This window comes from Vigna unguiculata, chromosome 4 (genome assembly GCF_037176805.1).
Source record: "Vigna unguiculata cultivar grain cowpea cultivar isolate G323 ecotype 2 chromosome 4, ASM3717680v1, whole genome shotgun sequence".
In the NCBI taxonomy this organism is placed as follows: Eukaryota; Viridiplantae; Streptophyta; class Magnoliopsida; order Fabales; family Fabaceae; genus Vigna; species Vigna unguiculata.
This window is the reverse complement of record NC_140795.1, coordinates 40693053-40711152: the sequence shown is the minus strand read 5'-3', so window position 1 is coordinate 40711152 and position 18100 is coordinate 40693053. Positions and strand designations below refer to the sequence as shown.

General features: G+C 33.0%; 1 protein-coding gene across 1 annotated transcript; it reads left to right on the top strand.

The window, feature by feature from the left end:
* Positions 1–7774: 7774 nt before the first annotated feature.
* Positions 7775–17683, top strand: LOC114181495 (PH, RCC1 and FYVE domains-containing protein 1-like). Its single transcript, XM_028067965.2, has 9 exons — positions 7775–8276; positions 10991–11077; positions 12383–12472; positions 12603–12689; positions 12789–12908; positions 13558–15651; positions 15866–16012; positions 16400–16929; positions 17170–17683. Exons 1-9 carry the CDS (start codon positions 8229–8231, stop codon positions 17321–17323), a joined length of 3357 nt encoding a protein of 1118 aa, XP_027923766.2. The 5' UTR covers positions 7775–8228; the 3' UTR covers positions 17324–17683.
* Positions 17684–18100: the final 417 nt, after the last annotated feature.

The window sequence follows — 18100 nt, the reverse complement described above, 5'->3', positions numbered from 1 at the left end:
AATATATAAAATTAAAATTAAAATATATAAAAAAAATAAAGTAAAAAAGTTTTGAGAAATCGTGGCTCCCCTCTAGCCTAACCAAGGACCCCCCTAAATAATCTGCTAATAAACTTGATTGTTGGATGAATTCTTTTATAAGTTATTGCAAAAGAAGGAAAAAAAAAACTTGAATTCTTAAGTTTATACACAAATTTTATATGCTAAGTTATTATGCTTAAGATGAGAAATTATTAAAAAAGGTTTATACACAAATTTTAAAAAGAAAAAATATGAGAAATTTTTATAAATTATTAAAGAAACTAATTTCAATTGTTTTTCTTTATAAAACATTACGGAGAAATTCTTTCAAACTTACTCTCACTATTTGTTAAAGAAAAATTAAACAAAGAAAAATATGTTTCTCTACTTCTTCTGACTAGGGAGAGAAAATGTTTTATTTGTGGTGAGACAGATAAATAAGGTGTTATCCAAACTTTTAAGTAAAATTATGAAAATTAAATTTTATAATTTTCAAATTTTATTTATTTTTATTTTAATATTATTCAAACAGAAAAATTACATAGCTAGGATGGTTTTTCTCTGGATATTGGAATTAATTAAATTTGATATCCAGTAGTATCTTGTTATTTTTCAAATAATTAAAGGTAATTTTTCCATATAACTGGAATCTTAATAAAAATATTTGGTTATTTTATTAAAGGTAATTTCAAATATGTTTACATTTTTGGCTATTCTTTTATTAATTTATTTCTAATTTGTAATCTAGAAAACAATTAGAAAACAAATCTAAATAATATTTGTTATTCTAAGAATAGTGTGTTCCTTGTTGGAATTTACAATCCAAACTTCCAGAAATAAATCACAGAAAAAAAAAAATATGGCAAACAAATAATGATAACTTACTTACATTGCCAAGATGAGGAATGAACTCATGAGTTTCATCAACATGGTGGATGAACTTCTTTATGATTTTTAGTAGATATTCAAGAAGCTCTTTTAGTTGAGGTTGCGTCCCATCACAAATATTTGATCAACATTATAAGTGGAAGATTATATAATTTGAAGTCAACAATGAATATCTTTCACATAATTGAAAAGATGGTAGAGATCAATTTGGTGTTCATTTCAATTTGATAGACAACAAAGGAGTGCACCATAGAAGTAGGGCTTGAAAATCTTCTCTCTTTTTTTTCTCAAACAAGCCATAACTTTAAGTCAATAAGTGCATGATCTAATCGCAATATATACATATGTAACTATGAAGCCTTGTGATAATAGAAGAACTATGAAAATCAAATATTAAAAGGAGAGAATTTAGCCTTACAAAATTGATTTTTCTAGGAAAAAGATTACTTCTATTTATATATTATATTTTTATATAATTTTTAATTGATATAGGATTTGAGTTGTTTCCTTAATGCTTTCATCCAAATAAATACCTACAAATAAAGAAGGCAAGAAAAGAAGCAATATTAAAAATGCTATATGATAAAGTAATTCAATTATTTTAGAATGTTGTTCTAAAAGTAAATTGTTATTTTTATAATATTTTAATTTTATTAATAATATTTTGTGTGAGAACTTAGAAAAAAGATTTAAGTGTATTGATGGTTTCAAAAGAATATAACACTATAATTGTGACGATAAAAAAAAATTCTATTTATTTATTTATTACAGTATACTTATAAAAATTTAGAGGCAATAATTTATACACTAATATATAATTATATTTAAAATATTCACATTTATATATATATATTTACAATGCTATATACTTCCTATATCCACATTGTTTAGTACATTTTATATTTCTTACACTAGAAGAGAAAGAAGGATTATTTATTTACAGTTTCCCCCTCATATACGGTTTATCAAACAGGTGGAGGGAAAAGGTTATGGATAGGATTCACTTGGACTGTTGGGGGTAAATAAAAGGTAACTCCGATTTGTCCTTCGATGACAATCGGTGCATTCGGAGCAGAGAGAAAAGTAATGGTAGAGTTTCCCGTTTCCTGAAATGTTACAGAATTATTCACTACATTGGTTTGCCATGCATTTCCCGGAAAAACAGCCACAATGTCGGCGAAGAAGGGATCAGGCGTGTTCGGAGCAGCCATCTATGATTTTCGCACACAATCAAAAGAAATAGGGAAGTGAGACAAATATCACAAAAAAACATATCATAATAAAATAAAATGAAATGAAAATTTTTCCAATTCCATAAAACGGAATCTTTATTATACTTTTATAAAGATATTGATTAATTTTGTAGTGACTAGTCAGGATAAATGAGTTCATGGCCAACAAAGTAACTAAAGAACATCTCATCTTGAGTGATACTAACTCGTTTAAATCCCCAAGGTCATACCTCCAACTACGATAATCAAATCTTTATTTATCATAATTTTTATTTCAATATTAAACCACATAATTATGTAAATAAATAAGTAGATAGGATCAATGAATAATTAAGATAGATATAAATGAATAAAAAGGGTCAACACGTAACTAGAGATAAATATAAATAAGTAAATGAGAGTAAATATAAATTAAATAAATGGGACCAGTGCATAACTGGAGATGAATATAAATAAATAAATAGGATTGAGAACTAAATATAAATTAGAATGAGGTTAGGGACACCTCACTTAAGGTAAATAAAGAGATAAAGAATTATGAACAGATAGTAAAATAATTAGAGTAAAAAGGTCAAATGATAGATGTCTCATTCCCTTACCTTAGCTATGGAAGATATACTTTTGAAGATGATCTTTGTATTTTATTTTTCTTCTTTTTCTTTTCTCACGCTTGCAAGAACTCTGCTTCTCCTCCCTCTTTCTTTTTTTTTCTTCACTGTCTCTCCCCATTTGGATTCACTTCATGCATATTTATACTATATTTTGTAATGATTACACTTAGTTTAAATTATACTATCTCGTTTCTGTTTCAATGCTTCTTTGGTTTGGTTTCGTTTGTTAAAGATTGGCTCATACAGATTTTTTTTGTTTAACCAATCTGAAGTTAATATCAACTTATCATGGCATTAATTGTGATTTGCCATTTTGCCAGTGCATGTGCGTGAACTGTGACGTGGTGGTGTGGAGATTCAACTTAAAAACAATTCTTTTGTTTACCTTATATAAAGTGTTCTACGCATATAATAAAGATCCATTTGGACGAAGTCATAAATATTATTATTATAATAATAATAAAGGCAAAACATATGTTTTGTTTTAACTAAAACGTAGTTATAATGTTATATAACTTATTTTATTATTTAAGTATATTATTTTGTAGTAATATATATATATATATATATATATATATATATATATATATATATATATATATATATATTTATTTTTTTTTATATGTTCAAAATTTATTATACTAGTCACAATACTTAAAAAAAAAGATGTATCATAAACTTTTAGGTATTGATACACTGAAAACACTGGGGTACAAATTTTGAGATGTTACAATAATATACCTAATGGGTGCTTATATCTAGGAATAAATTTGGTTCATCAGTAATCTTAGACTTTTGAAATTAATGCATGATTTCATTTGTTGAGGATTTAAGGGATTGAAACTTGATGAGTTACCATAGGCTCAAAGTCACTAGGGATAGGATTTGAGTATATTTGTGAGTTGATTTTAACATGAATATGGAATTGAGAGGATTGACGATGCATCATAATGAAGTGGTTGAAGTCTAATATTGACAAATTGTAAATACACTATGTTAATTTCTTATTGCACACCAACTATTTAATAAAAATACAAAAAAAGTTTCTCAGTGTTTTTATCAACTTTGTGTCTAATTGAGTCGTGAATTGTGAGAGTTGTCATGCGCTGCACAAGTCCCTTGGAAGAGAACAATAAAAATATTGATTACTTGCTATGTGCGACCGGTGCACTAGCAATGTTAATTTTCCGCTAACACAGTTAACTCCCCAAACCACAAGTGGTGCCTTTATCACTTGCATCTCTATCAGGTCACACTAATAAGGTCATCATGCAAAAGAAGAAAACAACATATAACAAACAAACAACAAGAAAGGGTAAGCTAATTTTTAAAAAAGAGAGTATCATATATAGAACATATAATTCATGTTACAAGATTTAATCAACCATTAATCAATACATACAATTTACAAGAGAAGACTATAAAAGATTAAAGTAATGCCACCGTAGAATCTACTCACAAGGTCCATGGAATTACGCCAAACACATATGCCATCATAGAATATACTCGCGAAGTCCATGGAATTACGCCAAACACATATGTCACCATATAATCTACTCACGAGACCCATAAAATTACGTCAAACACATACACCACCATAGAATCTACTTATGAGACCTATGGAATTATGCCAAACACATACACCACCATAGAATTTACTCACGAGACCCATAAAATTACGTCAAACACATACACTACCATAGAATCTACTCATGAGACCTATGGAATTACGCCAAACACATACACCACCATAGAATCTACACACGAGACCCTTGAAATTACACCAAATACATATTTTACTTCATCATATTTATTCCATACAACCCAGCTCATCATACCAAAATATACAACAACCATGTTTCTCAACCATTCATAATTCACAACACAACCACATGCATTCTTGTATGTCACCCAAATGGTTCATATGCTTTTACTGAATCCTAAATTAATATGCACATCCTCACACAAGTATTTAAAGATGCAAAATGACAATTTGACAACATAGGTACAAACTATTTGGGATTTTAAAAATAAAACAATAGCTTGGGAAAAACTTCAAAAATTGTGTTCTTACATTCAAATTAAAGATAATTGAATCGAAAACACAATGAAAAAAAGAATCAAATTAATTGGATAATTGTAGAAAAAGTTATGCAAAAAACAAGCAACGAAGGTCAAAGTTGTTAACAATCTAATCTACGAGAACCTTTTATGAGAAACACTACTCTAACCACAAACCTCAACTTCAAGATTTAACCGGTCAAAGTGAAGAAATTTGTGTCTAGGACCTATTGTTAAAATTTCAGCCCGATTTGAAGATTAACGAAACAAGAATCACAATATTCCCAATACTACTCGGAGTTGGATAAAAGGGTGGCGCCCAACGGCCCAGAAGTGGCACCCAACGTCAACAAGTCAATGAGTTCACTGTTTGAGTCGCGTCTAGCAGTATCAGTGCCACTCGGCGATATCAGAACATAAAACACCCCCTTTTTAGCTTATTTGGTAATTTGACACTTCTTAAGTTACTTCCCACTTGATAAATGTTCCAACACTTATAATCACTAAAGTTTTCACTCGGTCCATGTCATACTACTCAATTTAAGACTCCCAACGAGGCATTTGAGGATAACAACATTCAACAATTTCTATGCATACAACCACTTTCATGAAATTTCATAACATTAAACAAGTTCAACAATTTAAACATAATGTAGGCAAGCTATAATTCAAAGTTCAAAAATCATAACGTCTAAATTATATTCAGTAATCAATAATTAGAATAAACAAAATAGATAAAAACAAAATTAGTTTCCCTCACATTAGAAAACAACTCAACCACTCGAAGAAGCCATAAACTATCATCAAACTCGCGAACCCTCTACCTCATCTTAGAGACAGCAAAACACGATAAGACTGAACCAAAAGAACCATCGATTAACAAAAAGCAAAAAAAAAAGGATCTCGGAGCACATGAAACCCAATAAGGATCACATGCAAAGTTAAAATAGATTGAGCATCAAAAGAGAACGAAATTTTTAACTTATCCATTGAAGATTTTGTTCGGTTAGACTTAAAAAGAATTTTGCCGTGATTGCAACCTCGACCTCTAATTACAAAGATGATGGAATTCGAGTAAGAAAGAAGAAGAAACATGTTTGAGGTTACATAGAGATGAGGTTACATAGAGATGGTGTTTGAGAAGAGAAGCAAAATGGTCTCTATTTGAACCTTTTTTTTCAGCCGGTTTTGGATTTAAAAAAAAAAAGGTTATTCGCCGGTCTAGCTTATAATTTTTTAATTTTCAAGTACTTTGGTTAAATAATTTGTAGAAAATTAAAACAGCAAGTAAAATGTATAAAACATTATATTATATAATATGTATAACTTTAGAGGTACACTTATAATAATATTTTTAATTATTTAGAATTTATAAAAGTTAAATATTTTCCTTTACTATTAAAAACATAAAATATTTTGTATTGAAAGTTATACACCTGATCATACTTATATTCAATGTGTATCACATAACTATTCATCTAATTTTAAATGAGTTTACCATTTCAATATTGTACAAATATTAAAATCATACGTTCTATATCATTCTTGATACATTTAATATAAACGATAGCTTTATATATAAGTGGAAATTATTTAAATTAGTTGTAAGGATATATATTTTTTAAAATTCCTTTTCTATTTATTATATTAACTTATTTACAATTTAACTTATGAGATTTTTCTTTTTCTTCTTTTTCAATTTATTCAGCTGTCTTTCATGTTCGACATCAAATTTTCTATTGTTATATTCTTCGTGGAATGTTCTTCTTCGAGGTCTTCCACTACTCCTATCAACTCACCTTCCTTAGTACTAACACATTTTCATTTTAACAACTATTATTCCGACCAACTATTTTATATTACTTATATTATTATGACCAAAATAAAAATATATATTTACATAAGCAACACACAAAATCTTATAAGACATATTCACAACACTCAAATGATTGGAAAACAAGGTTAAGAAGAAAGGGTGGAGAAAAATGAAAAGAAAATTGGAAATGTTGAAAAGGAGAAAATTTTTAATTTTTATCTTAGTTATCAGATTTATGTGTTTTGATAAATTATTTTGGATGTATATTATTTTAGTAAATAGTTTTAAATGTGAATTTAGTAAGAAATTTTTTATCATAATAAGTTCATATATCGAAATTTATATTTTCCCAAAACAAAATAATAAAAGTGGGAAGTTTTATTTTGTCATTTTCTCATTTATTACGACCTTAGCCAAACATCAACACAAAGTTACCTGCTCTGTCCCTTCAGATTACGAAAGCATCTTCATCATTCCTACGTGTCTCCTTCCAAAACATGAAAACCCATTCAAAATTAGGTTACTTTTTAATAATAATTTTTTTTAAAAGTCAAGATTGTGTTTTAGAAAATGTCATGGAATTTTTTTCCAGCTACAATTTTTCATGTAATTTCCTTTTTATTTTTGCATAAAAAATAAATAAAATTATTATTTTATCTAAAAAGTCCCCATCACAAAAGTAAGCATGATTTCACCAAAAAGAAAAATAGATAAAAAAAGACCCAGTACTTGCCACAAGGAATAATTTTTTATGTTTGCATGTCAAAATCTTAAATATTCGTTTTCATAAATATAAATAAGTATGATTGTATTAAAATTTATAATGCATATTTTAAACCTACATACAAACACACAACTTTATAGAAGTATATATATTTGACATATTTACCTTCTAGGCAATTATTGTTTTCTTTACTTTTAAAAATTGTAGAGTGAATACTTAAAAAATAAAATAATAAACTGACACAAAAAGTATTAAAAGGAAATTAACATGTTAAAATGTTTTGCTTTATGTTGAAAATTTTGAACAGGCTGCAGCAGATTCATAAAAGAAAATTGAAATAAAAAACTATTGTGAATTATTTATTTTATTATTTTAATAATAATTTTCCGTCTTTCTTAATCTTTGACTAGGTGTACTTTTACATCCTCCGATTCTCTCTTTCTTCACCTTTCACTGTTATTTCTTTTTTCTCTCTCTCCTCTGTCTCCCCGCCGGAGCCAACTTTGGTCGCCGGAATTACCCTTTGGAAACTGCTTCGCGGCGAACCACCGGGATCCCTTTAAGAAATCTATTAAACCGGCTCGAAAGGCCAGTTTTGTTTTCCCGGTTCAAGCAGCTAGGTTTGGTCTTTGACTTGGTACCGGGAGTGGAGTTTCGGGGATTTTGAGTTCTGTGAAGAAGAGAGGATCCAGGAAGGTTCTAGAGCGAGAATAAAAAGTGGGTTTGGAGTTTTTTCTAGAGAGAGAGAGATTTTGGTTTGATGTGAAGGGTGAATGGTTTTGAAGCGAAGAAGAGGTTGGAGTTTTCTATGATGACCGGAGCTCTTTCGAGTGATCGGAGAGGGTGGTGGCGCGTCGGTGAATCTCTCACATGGAATGGCAGATCTTGCTAACTACGGGAATGCCAACCGTGACATTGAACAAGTAGGTTCTTTCTTTTCCCTCTCTATACATATGGGAAGCTTGTGAGTTTGGTGTGAAAGTTACAAATCTTTTTCTCTAATTTTGATTGTTTGTTTCAGTTTTTGTTCTAATGTTTGGTAAGGGCTTAATGTTTTTTTTTTCTTTTTCCTTTTAAATTTCTTTGTGGTGTCTTACGAGCATAGTTGATATTGTAGAGTTGATACTTAAGCGGTTCTATAATAGTTTATGCAGTTCCAACATTGGAGTAACTGATGTGTCTGTTCTTAAGCAACTATTCTTAAAAAGTTTTTATGACATTTGAAACCACTCTGAAACTTATTTTAAGTTCTTAAGAGCTACACCATTGGATGAAATTATAAAACTTGTGGATGTTCGTAAATCTTACATGACATTGTAGAGTCCACCAAATTCGAATTAAGAAACTGCACCTCCTTTGCAGACGCTTGAGGTTATGAATTATGGTTGTGTGCGTTTGCGTTTCTTTTCTTTGTTTTGGGGTGACCAGTTAGATAAAATTGTGAGCTGTTTTTTGAAAGTTTCATTTTTGCGGATGAGAAGTGTTATTTCCGACCCTTTTAGATTTTTTCTTTTTATTAAATGGATGAATGCTTCATGGAATGGGGAGTATGGAAAATGTTGAGATACTGGCATGCATGTTTGTCTATCAATGGAGGGTAACTTGCCTTAGTTATATGTGAGAAAATGTCTTTGAAGAGCATTTTTTAGTTTTAAGGTATTGATAGGAATAGGAAGTTGAAGCTTGCGAGAATGCTATGTATTTTTAGAACCTTCAAGGGTTGAATGCACTCAGTGACTAAACATTTTCTGATTTAGCTCTAAATGGAAGCTAATTAAATTTATATTTATCTAGTGAGATTGAAGCAGCAACCGCTGTATTTTTAGTTGTTTGAACACAGTACTACATCTCTAAGTTGTAGTTCAGGTCAAAATATTAAGAAGGAAGCGAGATAGGCTACTCATAGAAATTGAATCAATTTTGTCATGTATTGGTTTTCTTGTGGAATTTTACAGCCCTTATAGTATAAGACGGGGTAAATTGTTGTTATTCGCTATTCCTCAATATCCACATGCTATATTTCTCAGTCTGAAACATGGACACTCCTCCAGCTTGGGGTGCTGAGGTTTCTAAACTTGAGAGATTATGTAAACTGGTGAAGCTTTTCTATAATAAACCTGACTTCTAAATTCACAAGAGCTTTCTTAATAAATAAATAATATTTAAAAGGCCAATAAAAGAATTAAAACTGAATTTAATGCCATATTCGTATCCAATGTTTAGAATATTGTACTACTAAAGCAAACCCCAACGGTGAGGACAATGAATCAGTGACTGTGGCAGGTTGATTTAGTTTCTAAACTTGAAGGTAAAGCATATAAGAATCCTTTTGCAAAAGTTGGCTCTAGCATTTGCAGCTAAAAGTGTTGCATTATGGTTTTGGCAAAAGTAATTGAACCAGTATCTCTAAAACTCATTCATGTATGACCCAAGTCTACCTAATTCCACCTAAGTCTACTAACCAACAATGGAATTCAACTCATTTTCTCCACGTGGAAAAGTAAACTCAGTTGAAACTGAGTTATAACTTGCTAGTTTTATAACCATGTTGGGACATGCTTCCAATACTGATACTTTTATGACATGTTGGATATTGAGCATTGTGTGTCGATTTAAAAGTATATCTTTCATGAGCTTAGACACTTGAGTTGATTCTTCCTTATGGCTAGACAGTTAAAGGACGCTTCTATTATAAAAAAGAATTTGTGAACTACATTCCCTTACCTTGGTATGCTTGTATTATATTCTCCCCTCCTCTTAATATAGACTATATGCTTCCCACCCTTGAAGGATAAGTATGTTACATTTTCAATTCATTTTACTGCAAACGATTTTTTAGAGAGTTCCTCCGTCACAATGATTCTCGACATGATTAATAGTTAATTTTGAAAATCTGTTATCAATTTTGTGGATTTAGAATATGAAATAAATATCTAGATGAAAATTTAAAGCCAACAATATATGAATAAATGTATTTGAATCTTTGTTCTATCCTTTAAAATACTAAAATCAATAATAGGATGCTCCAAATTTCGTATTGGTAACATAAAAGCTATAAAAGATGACAAAGCGTCATTGAAAAGCACATTCATAATTATTTTCCACACTTTATCTATATTGAGAAGGGCCAAAATGTTACTCATATTCAACTTAAGGGAGCATAGTGTATACTTTAAAATAAGAGAAGAGAGAAGGGGAGTGTAACTTAAACATCTCTCATGCAAAAGAAGAGTAATTTGCTCTGCAAAAAAAACAAATCTATTTCTTGAACATTCGCAAAAGATCATTTTAAAAGGCTAAAGTTTATTGCCTAATTTGGTTTCTTCTAATCAAAATCAAGTTTGCTCCTCAAATCATACTTCACTAACAACGAGTAAATCCTATCCCACTTGATGAAGTAGCTACTACCCAACTCCATTGGGTTCAATGAAAAACTAAATTCTTAACAATATTATTCATTGTTAGATCCCTCGTAACATTTCCTCTAATGTCTTTGGGTTCCCTTCCCTCTACCCCTTTTCACAGGGCTAAAATCCTCTTTTAACATGTTGCATATGTTCAATTTCATTTGATTATGTATACTGCTTAGTCTGTTTGATCCTTATTGGTGTTTATGTCTTTACTCTTAATTCTGCAGGCATTGATTGCTTTGAAAAAGGGTGCCCAACTTCTTAAATATGGTCGCAAAGGAAAGCCCAAGTTTTGTCCATTTAGACTTTCCAGTGTAAGTTAAATTAAAGACCTTTCTGAAGTGTTGTAGATTCTCTACTTCACGTCTTTCTAACTGCCTAGTTGGACAATTCTTAATTGGTTATGTGATCATGAGATATAGCTGCTATTACATGATTTTGATACTAAAACAACACAAGCAATATAGTGTGAAAAAGACTGTTAATTTGTATTTTCCTAGTTTACTCGCCTTGCATAGGAGTGTCAAAATGGGTCTGGCCTATCCCAACTTGTTATATTGGTGGACCAGGTTGCCATTTGGAACCCACCAACCTCCCGTAACCTATCCCGTTTAAGCCCATCTAAAAATAGGTTGGGGTGAATTAACCCACCTAACTTATTTATTTTAATTAATTCTATTAATTCATACATTCCTATTTTATTTGAGTATGTATTATCTTTTTAGGTTAAGAATTTTAGTTTTAATTTGAATTTACTATTTAATTTGCATGAAATATATCTATTTTACTTTCATTGCATTTAAAGAAAAGGGTTGACCCACCGACCTCCATCAATGGTATTGGGTTTTTGCAGGTCAACCTACCAACCCGATTAAAAATGGGGCGGGTTGACACACAAAACCCAAATAACAGGCTGGGTTGACCGGTCTTGCATGGGTTAGAGGGGGGCAAAGGAGAGCCAACACAAATTGCTACCCCTAGCCCTACATTTGATGAGGTGTTGTGTTCTACATGGTATTGAATTTTAACATACCAGAGTGTGCTCTGTGATTCCATTTCACTGTTGGGAGTGCCCCATAAGTTGTAATACTAACTTTCACGTGTTGTTGACAATATTGTATAGCCCGCTTCTAAACCTTTTATATCTTTAATCGGTAACTTGTTAATGCATAGGAAATAGATGAGTACACCTTGATGTATTTTACTTCTACATATTGCCACAGAAATTTTCCTCTGGCTGAAATCGGTGGTTTCCTGAGTTGCACTGTGAATTATAAGGGTTTGCTGCATTCTAGTGTTACATTTCAGGTCAATTTGTGTCATTAGTATCCAGATTTTTCATAGATTTTATTTACTATCGAGGATGAATTTCCTTACTGTAGTAATTAGTGCTACTGCTAACAAGCAGCGGTTGCTGGACAAACATATTTCTTATTTGGTGTGTGCCTTCATGGTTGTATAAAAAAAAATCATAAATTCTAATAAAATTGCATCTTTTCTGTTGTTCGGTGATTGAAGACTATAAAGTTGAGCATTCATATACAGTAGTAGCCATGAATTGACTTTTTATATTGTCAAATTATTTCTGTGTATACACATTAAATATCTGTAAACTGTAGGACGAATCATCTTTAATCTGGATTACAAGTAGCGGAGAAAGAAATTTGAAGTTATCTTCTGTCTCTAGAATTATTCCTGGACAAAGAACTGTGAGTTTTCTCCCTTATTTATAATTTCATACAATACCATGGCTATTTTTGTTGCTAGCAAATTGATTTAAATTTTTTCACAAACTTCTCTTATTTGTTCTGTATTTCCTTTTCCTCAATCATCTGGCAGGCTGTTTTCCAACGTTACTTGCGCCCTGAGAAGGACTATTTGTCCTTTTCACTCATTTATGGTAACGGAAAGCGGTCGCTTGATTTGGTTAGTGCAAATTAGTTATTTGATGCATCACTAAATAATTGTTTGGTTTCATTTTCTTTACTTTTTATTATTATACTAATTTGTGTTATTGCTTTTCAGATTTGTAAAGATAAAGCCGAGGCAGAAGTGTGGATTGCTGGCCTCAAAGGACTGATATCTTCTGGTCAAGGTGGCCGGTCTAAAATTGATGGATGGAGTGACGGTGGTCTCATTCTTGATGTAAATATGCTAGCATGTGGTTTTTGTAGTTAAAACGAATTTTGGGCATGTTATGTTTGTACTATATCCGTAGATTTAGTTGTCGGTTAATAATTGTGTTTTGCATCATATTCCTTGGGCATCATTTGGGAAATGTGATAGAATGGAATGGGACGACATTTGGGGTGTTGTTCTATGTATGGTGCATTTTAAAAGTGGAACACTGTTATAGACATAAGGCTTAGAAATGGTACATTTTTGTTTTACTAAACATTGTGGAACCAAGAAGAACAGAACAAAACAAAATCATTTCATAATGCTACTATAGGTTTGTATTTTCAACTAATCAAAATGCATATAACTTATTTGCTCCATTACAAGAGTGATTATTTCTTATTTTCTCTTAAGGGCTATATACTGTTGTTTGTATTTATTTATTTGAAAGAGATAGCAATTCACTCTTGTTCTTCTATTGTTATTTGGGGTAACTGATTGTGTTGATTAGTCTACTCTACCTTTTGTGTGATGTGTGTTTTTGCGAAAAGATGAACTGATTGTACAAAAGTTTTCCTTATTCCTGTCCCTCTGCTGTTGTCATTATTATGCTTCCATAGCTTCTGATGAAATAATGGATAAATTGCTTATTATTCTCCGGCCCAAATAATATCAGGATAACAGAGACTTAAAATCAAAAAGTCCAAGTGAAAGTTCTGCTAGCACTTCACGAGGCATCAGTTCTCCTGACATTTCTGTGAGTCTTCCAAATACTTCACCAAAGTCTTTTCAACCCGACAATACAATCTCTGAAAGGTCACATGCACCACCAGACCCAACAAACATGCAAGTGAAAGGATCTGGTTCAGATGCTTTTCGTGTCAGTGTTTCAAGTGCCCCTAGTACTTCGAGTCATGGATCTGCACCAGATGACTATGATGCTCTGGGGGATGTATACATATGGGGCGAGGTTATCTGTGATCATGTTAAAATTGGTGCTGATAAAAATGTCAATTATTTCAGCCCAAGGACAGATGTACTTCTCCCTAGACCACTGGAAGCAAATGTAGTTTTAGATGTGCATCATATAGCATGTGGTGTTAGACATGCTTCTCTAGTCACTCGGCAAGGTGAAGTTTTTACATGGGGCGAAGAATCAGGAGGACGCCTTGGCCATGGTGTTGGGAAGAATTTGGTTCAACCTCGTCTAGTTGAAGCATTGACTTCTACAACTATTGATTTTGTTGCCTGTGGAGAGTTCCATTCATGTGCTGTTACAATGGCTGGGGAACTTTACACATGGGGTGATGGTACTCATAATGCAGGGCTTCTTGGTCATGGAAGTGATGTCAGCCATTGGATACCAAAGAGAATTGCCAATTCATTAGAGGGACTTCAAATTGCATATGTTGCTTGTGGTCCATGGCACACAGCCTTGATAACTTCAACAGGGCAGCTGTTTACATTTGGTGATGGAACATTTGGTGTCCTGGGCCATGGAAATAGGGAAAATGTTTCATATCCTAAAGAAGTGGACTCCTTGTCTGGATTGAGGACAATATCTGTAGCATGTGGAGTGTGGCATACTGCAGCTGTTGTGGAGGTTATGGCAACACACTCCAGTACAAGTGTTTCATCAGGTAAATTGTTTACTTGGGGTGATGGAGACAAAAATCGCCTCGGACATGGGGACAAGGAGGCACGCCTTAAACCAACTTGTGTGCCTGCGCTTATTGATTACAATTTTCATAAAATTGCTTGTGGGCACAGTTTGACAGCAGGCCTGACAACATCTGGACGTGTTTTTACGATGGGAAGTACTGTTTATGGTCAACTTGGGAATCCCCAGTCTGATGGCAAGCTTCCATGCTTGGTTGGAGACAAGATTGCTGGTGAATGTGTTGAAGAAATTGCATGTGGTGCATATCATGTAGCTGTATTAACATCCAAAAATGAAGTTTATACTTGGGGGAAAGGTGCAAATGGGAGATTGGGTCATGGAGATATTGAAGATCGAAAAACACCAGCTTTGATTGAAGCATTGAAGGATAGACATGTGAAATATATAGCTTGTGGTTCAAACTACTCCGCTGCCATATGTCTTCATAAGTGGGTATCTGGTGCCGAGCAGTCTCAGTGCTCTACTTGTAGACAGGCATTTGGCTTTACTAGAAAGAGGCATAATTGTTATAACTGTGGACTTGTCCACTGCCATTCTTGCAGTTCAAGGAAAGCATTAAGAGCAGCATTGGCTCCTAATCCCGGCAAGCCATATCGTGTGTGTGATTCTTGTTATGCAAAGTTGAACAAGGTTGCTGAAGCTAGCAATAGTAATAGAAGGAATGCCTTGCCTCGTTTGTCAGGTGAGAACAAGGATAGGCTAGACAAATCTGACCTAAGGTTATCCAAGGCAATAATTCCTTCTAATGTTGATTTGATAAAACAACTAGATAACAAGGCAGCCAAACAAGGAAAGAAAAATGATACATTCTCACTGGTACGCACCTCACAACCACCTTCTCTGCTACAGCTGAAAGATGTTGTCATGTCCACTGCTCTTGATCTGAGACGAACAGTTCCAAGACCGGTGGTTGCACCATCAGGAGTAAGTTCCAGATCTGTGTCACCTTTCTCTAGAAGACCTAGCCCCCCTCGCTCGGCTACTCCAATTCCAACAACTTCAGGGCTTTCCTTCTCGAAAAGTATTTCTGATAGTTTGAAGAAGACAAATGAACTTTTAAATCAAGAAGTTCAGAAGTTACATACTCAGGTGCATTCTTGTTTTCCTTCTCTGATGTAAATGAAGTAGTAGAGTTTTCCTTCTTTGACAGGGTACAGTTATCCAACCAATTTGAGCCTAACAAAACACAGTCACTGTCACTTTGCTTAAATTGCCAGAAAGTTATTGTCACGTTTATATAAATATATGCTGTTTCTTTCACTTCTTGTGGTATCAAGAAAATTCTAATTATAGAGATCATTAGGTTGAGGGCCTGAGACAGAGATGTGAACTGCAAGAATTAGAGCTTCAAAGGTCAGCAAAAAAGACTGAAGAAGCTATGTCACTGGCTGCTGAGGAATCTGCAAAATGTAAAGCTGCAAAAGAAGTTATAAAGTCACTCACAGCACAGGTATTCTTTTGTTAATTTACTTCTCTTGGAGCGATGTCTTTGATCTGGTTTATTTTCATGTGTTGCGATATTATTTGTAACCTGATGTCAACTTTCCTGCATTGATAAAATGAAAATCAATGATTACCATCTATCAAGTTGAAGTTTATGTTTATAAAATTTCTTAACTGTAGCAATAATATTTAAGACGTATCTTTCGTTTCAAGTTTTTATTTTTTGCTTTTGGTTTTAACTATATATTAAAAATTACATTATTTTATCTGTTTGGACATATACACACTGGTTTGAGTCTCGATGCATTTATTTTTTCAGAATAAATTATCTTACATCTTATGCTGCTGTATTATTTTTTACGTTTATACTGATTGGCCATCAACATTCTTTTAGCTCAAAGATCTAGCTGAGAAGCTTCCTCCTGGAGTTTATGCTACTGAGAACATAAGACCAGCTTACCTACCAAATGGTCTTGAGCCAAATGGCATCCACTATCCAGATTCAAATGGGGAGCAGCAGCACTCCAGAGCAGAGTCAATCAGTGGCTCTAGTTTGGCTTCCATGGGACTTGAATCCTCTCTACTGAATAGAACTGCGCGGAATTCTCCAGGAACTAATGGAACTAGTCTACACCAGCAAATCCGGAGCCCTGTGATCTCTAATGGGACCAATAATTATCCAGATGTTAAATTGCCAAATGGTAGTGGTGTAATTCAGGCAGGCAGTGGTAGCACAGTTGATGATGGTAGGGATTCTGGGAATTTTCACAATGACGAGAGTGGTCTGAAATCAAGGAACGCTGTACCTGCTGCTAATACTAATCAAATTGAGGCAGAATGGATTGAACAGTATGAACCTGGTGTCTACATAACACTTGTGGCATTGCGTGATGGAACGAGAGATCTGAAGCGAGTTCGCTTCAGGTAAGCAAAAATCTTCCACTTGACCAGGTTATCCGTATCTGGTTTACTTGCATGTTTGTCTGTTCAACTGTTGGTGGGCATGTGGAATTTAAAAATTTGAACTTTAGCTATGTTTTTTCATCTTTACACGACTTAGTCTACCTTAGTCTCATACATGATTGTTATTGCTTAAAACTGAGATGTTTTTTCTTGTAACCTTTGTTATATGTATACTCTGTTTGATGATAAATGTAACTGCAGCCGAAGGAGATTTGGAGAGCACCAAGCAGAAACCTGGTGGTCAGAGAACCGGGACAAGGTATATGAAAGATACAATGTTCGCAGTGCCGACAAATCTACCGGCCAGGCGGCACGAAGTTCGGAAGGGGCTGGTTCACCTGTTTCCCAAACTTAGGAGTAGGGAGAGGGAAGCCCTCCATTAACATTTTGTCACACTGAACAACACTGTAGGGAAGGAAGAATGCATTTGAGGAATCCTTGTTTGTTGGTGGTTCTTATGTCTATCCACAATTCTTTTCTCAGTCTTCTTTTACCCCTTGCCTCATTTCCTCTTTAAACTAATTGTCTTCCATTTAATCTGGGAAGATGCCCTTTACATGTTGTAGTGTAGTGTATATAAAATCACCAGTTCTGATCATTTTGACCAAGGAACTACCCTTACCCATTTATTCTTCCATTTTCTTGATCTCATTTGTTTCCATCACACCTTTGTACATGGTGACACTTGCAATTTCATTCATTCAATTTTTTTCTACATGGTGTGTTGAATAGTTGGCTGATCATTCCCACCCTTAAAAAATATAAATGGCTCCTGATTAGGAAAACCCCCTTTATCATTATCAAATTCATGTGTAAATGCAGACATAAGGTCCAATTTTGATCTTACAAATCGTTGCAAGTGTGATGATTTTACTTAAATGATAGATCAGGGATGGACAGCTGATTTTACGATACATTATGATTAATCAATATTTCGCAGATAAACATGGATGTTTGAACAATGAAACTCAAAGTAGAACAATATGAACTTCAAAGACGGTTTTCGATTTTCTTTTTTAACCTTTCATTGATGATCTGTTGATCTGTTTAGCTGAGTGAACTATATTTTGGTACACGAATTAATGTGTTGTATTTCATCAAATAGATTTCCAGTAGTTGTGGTAGAAGTTTT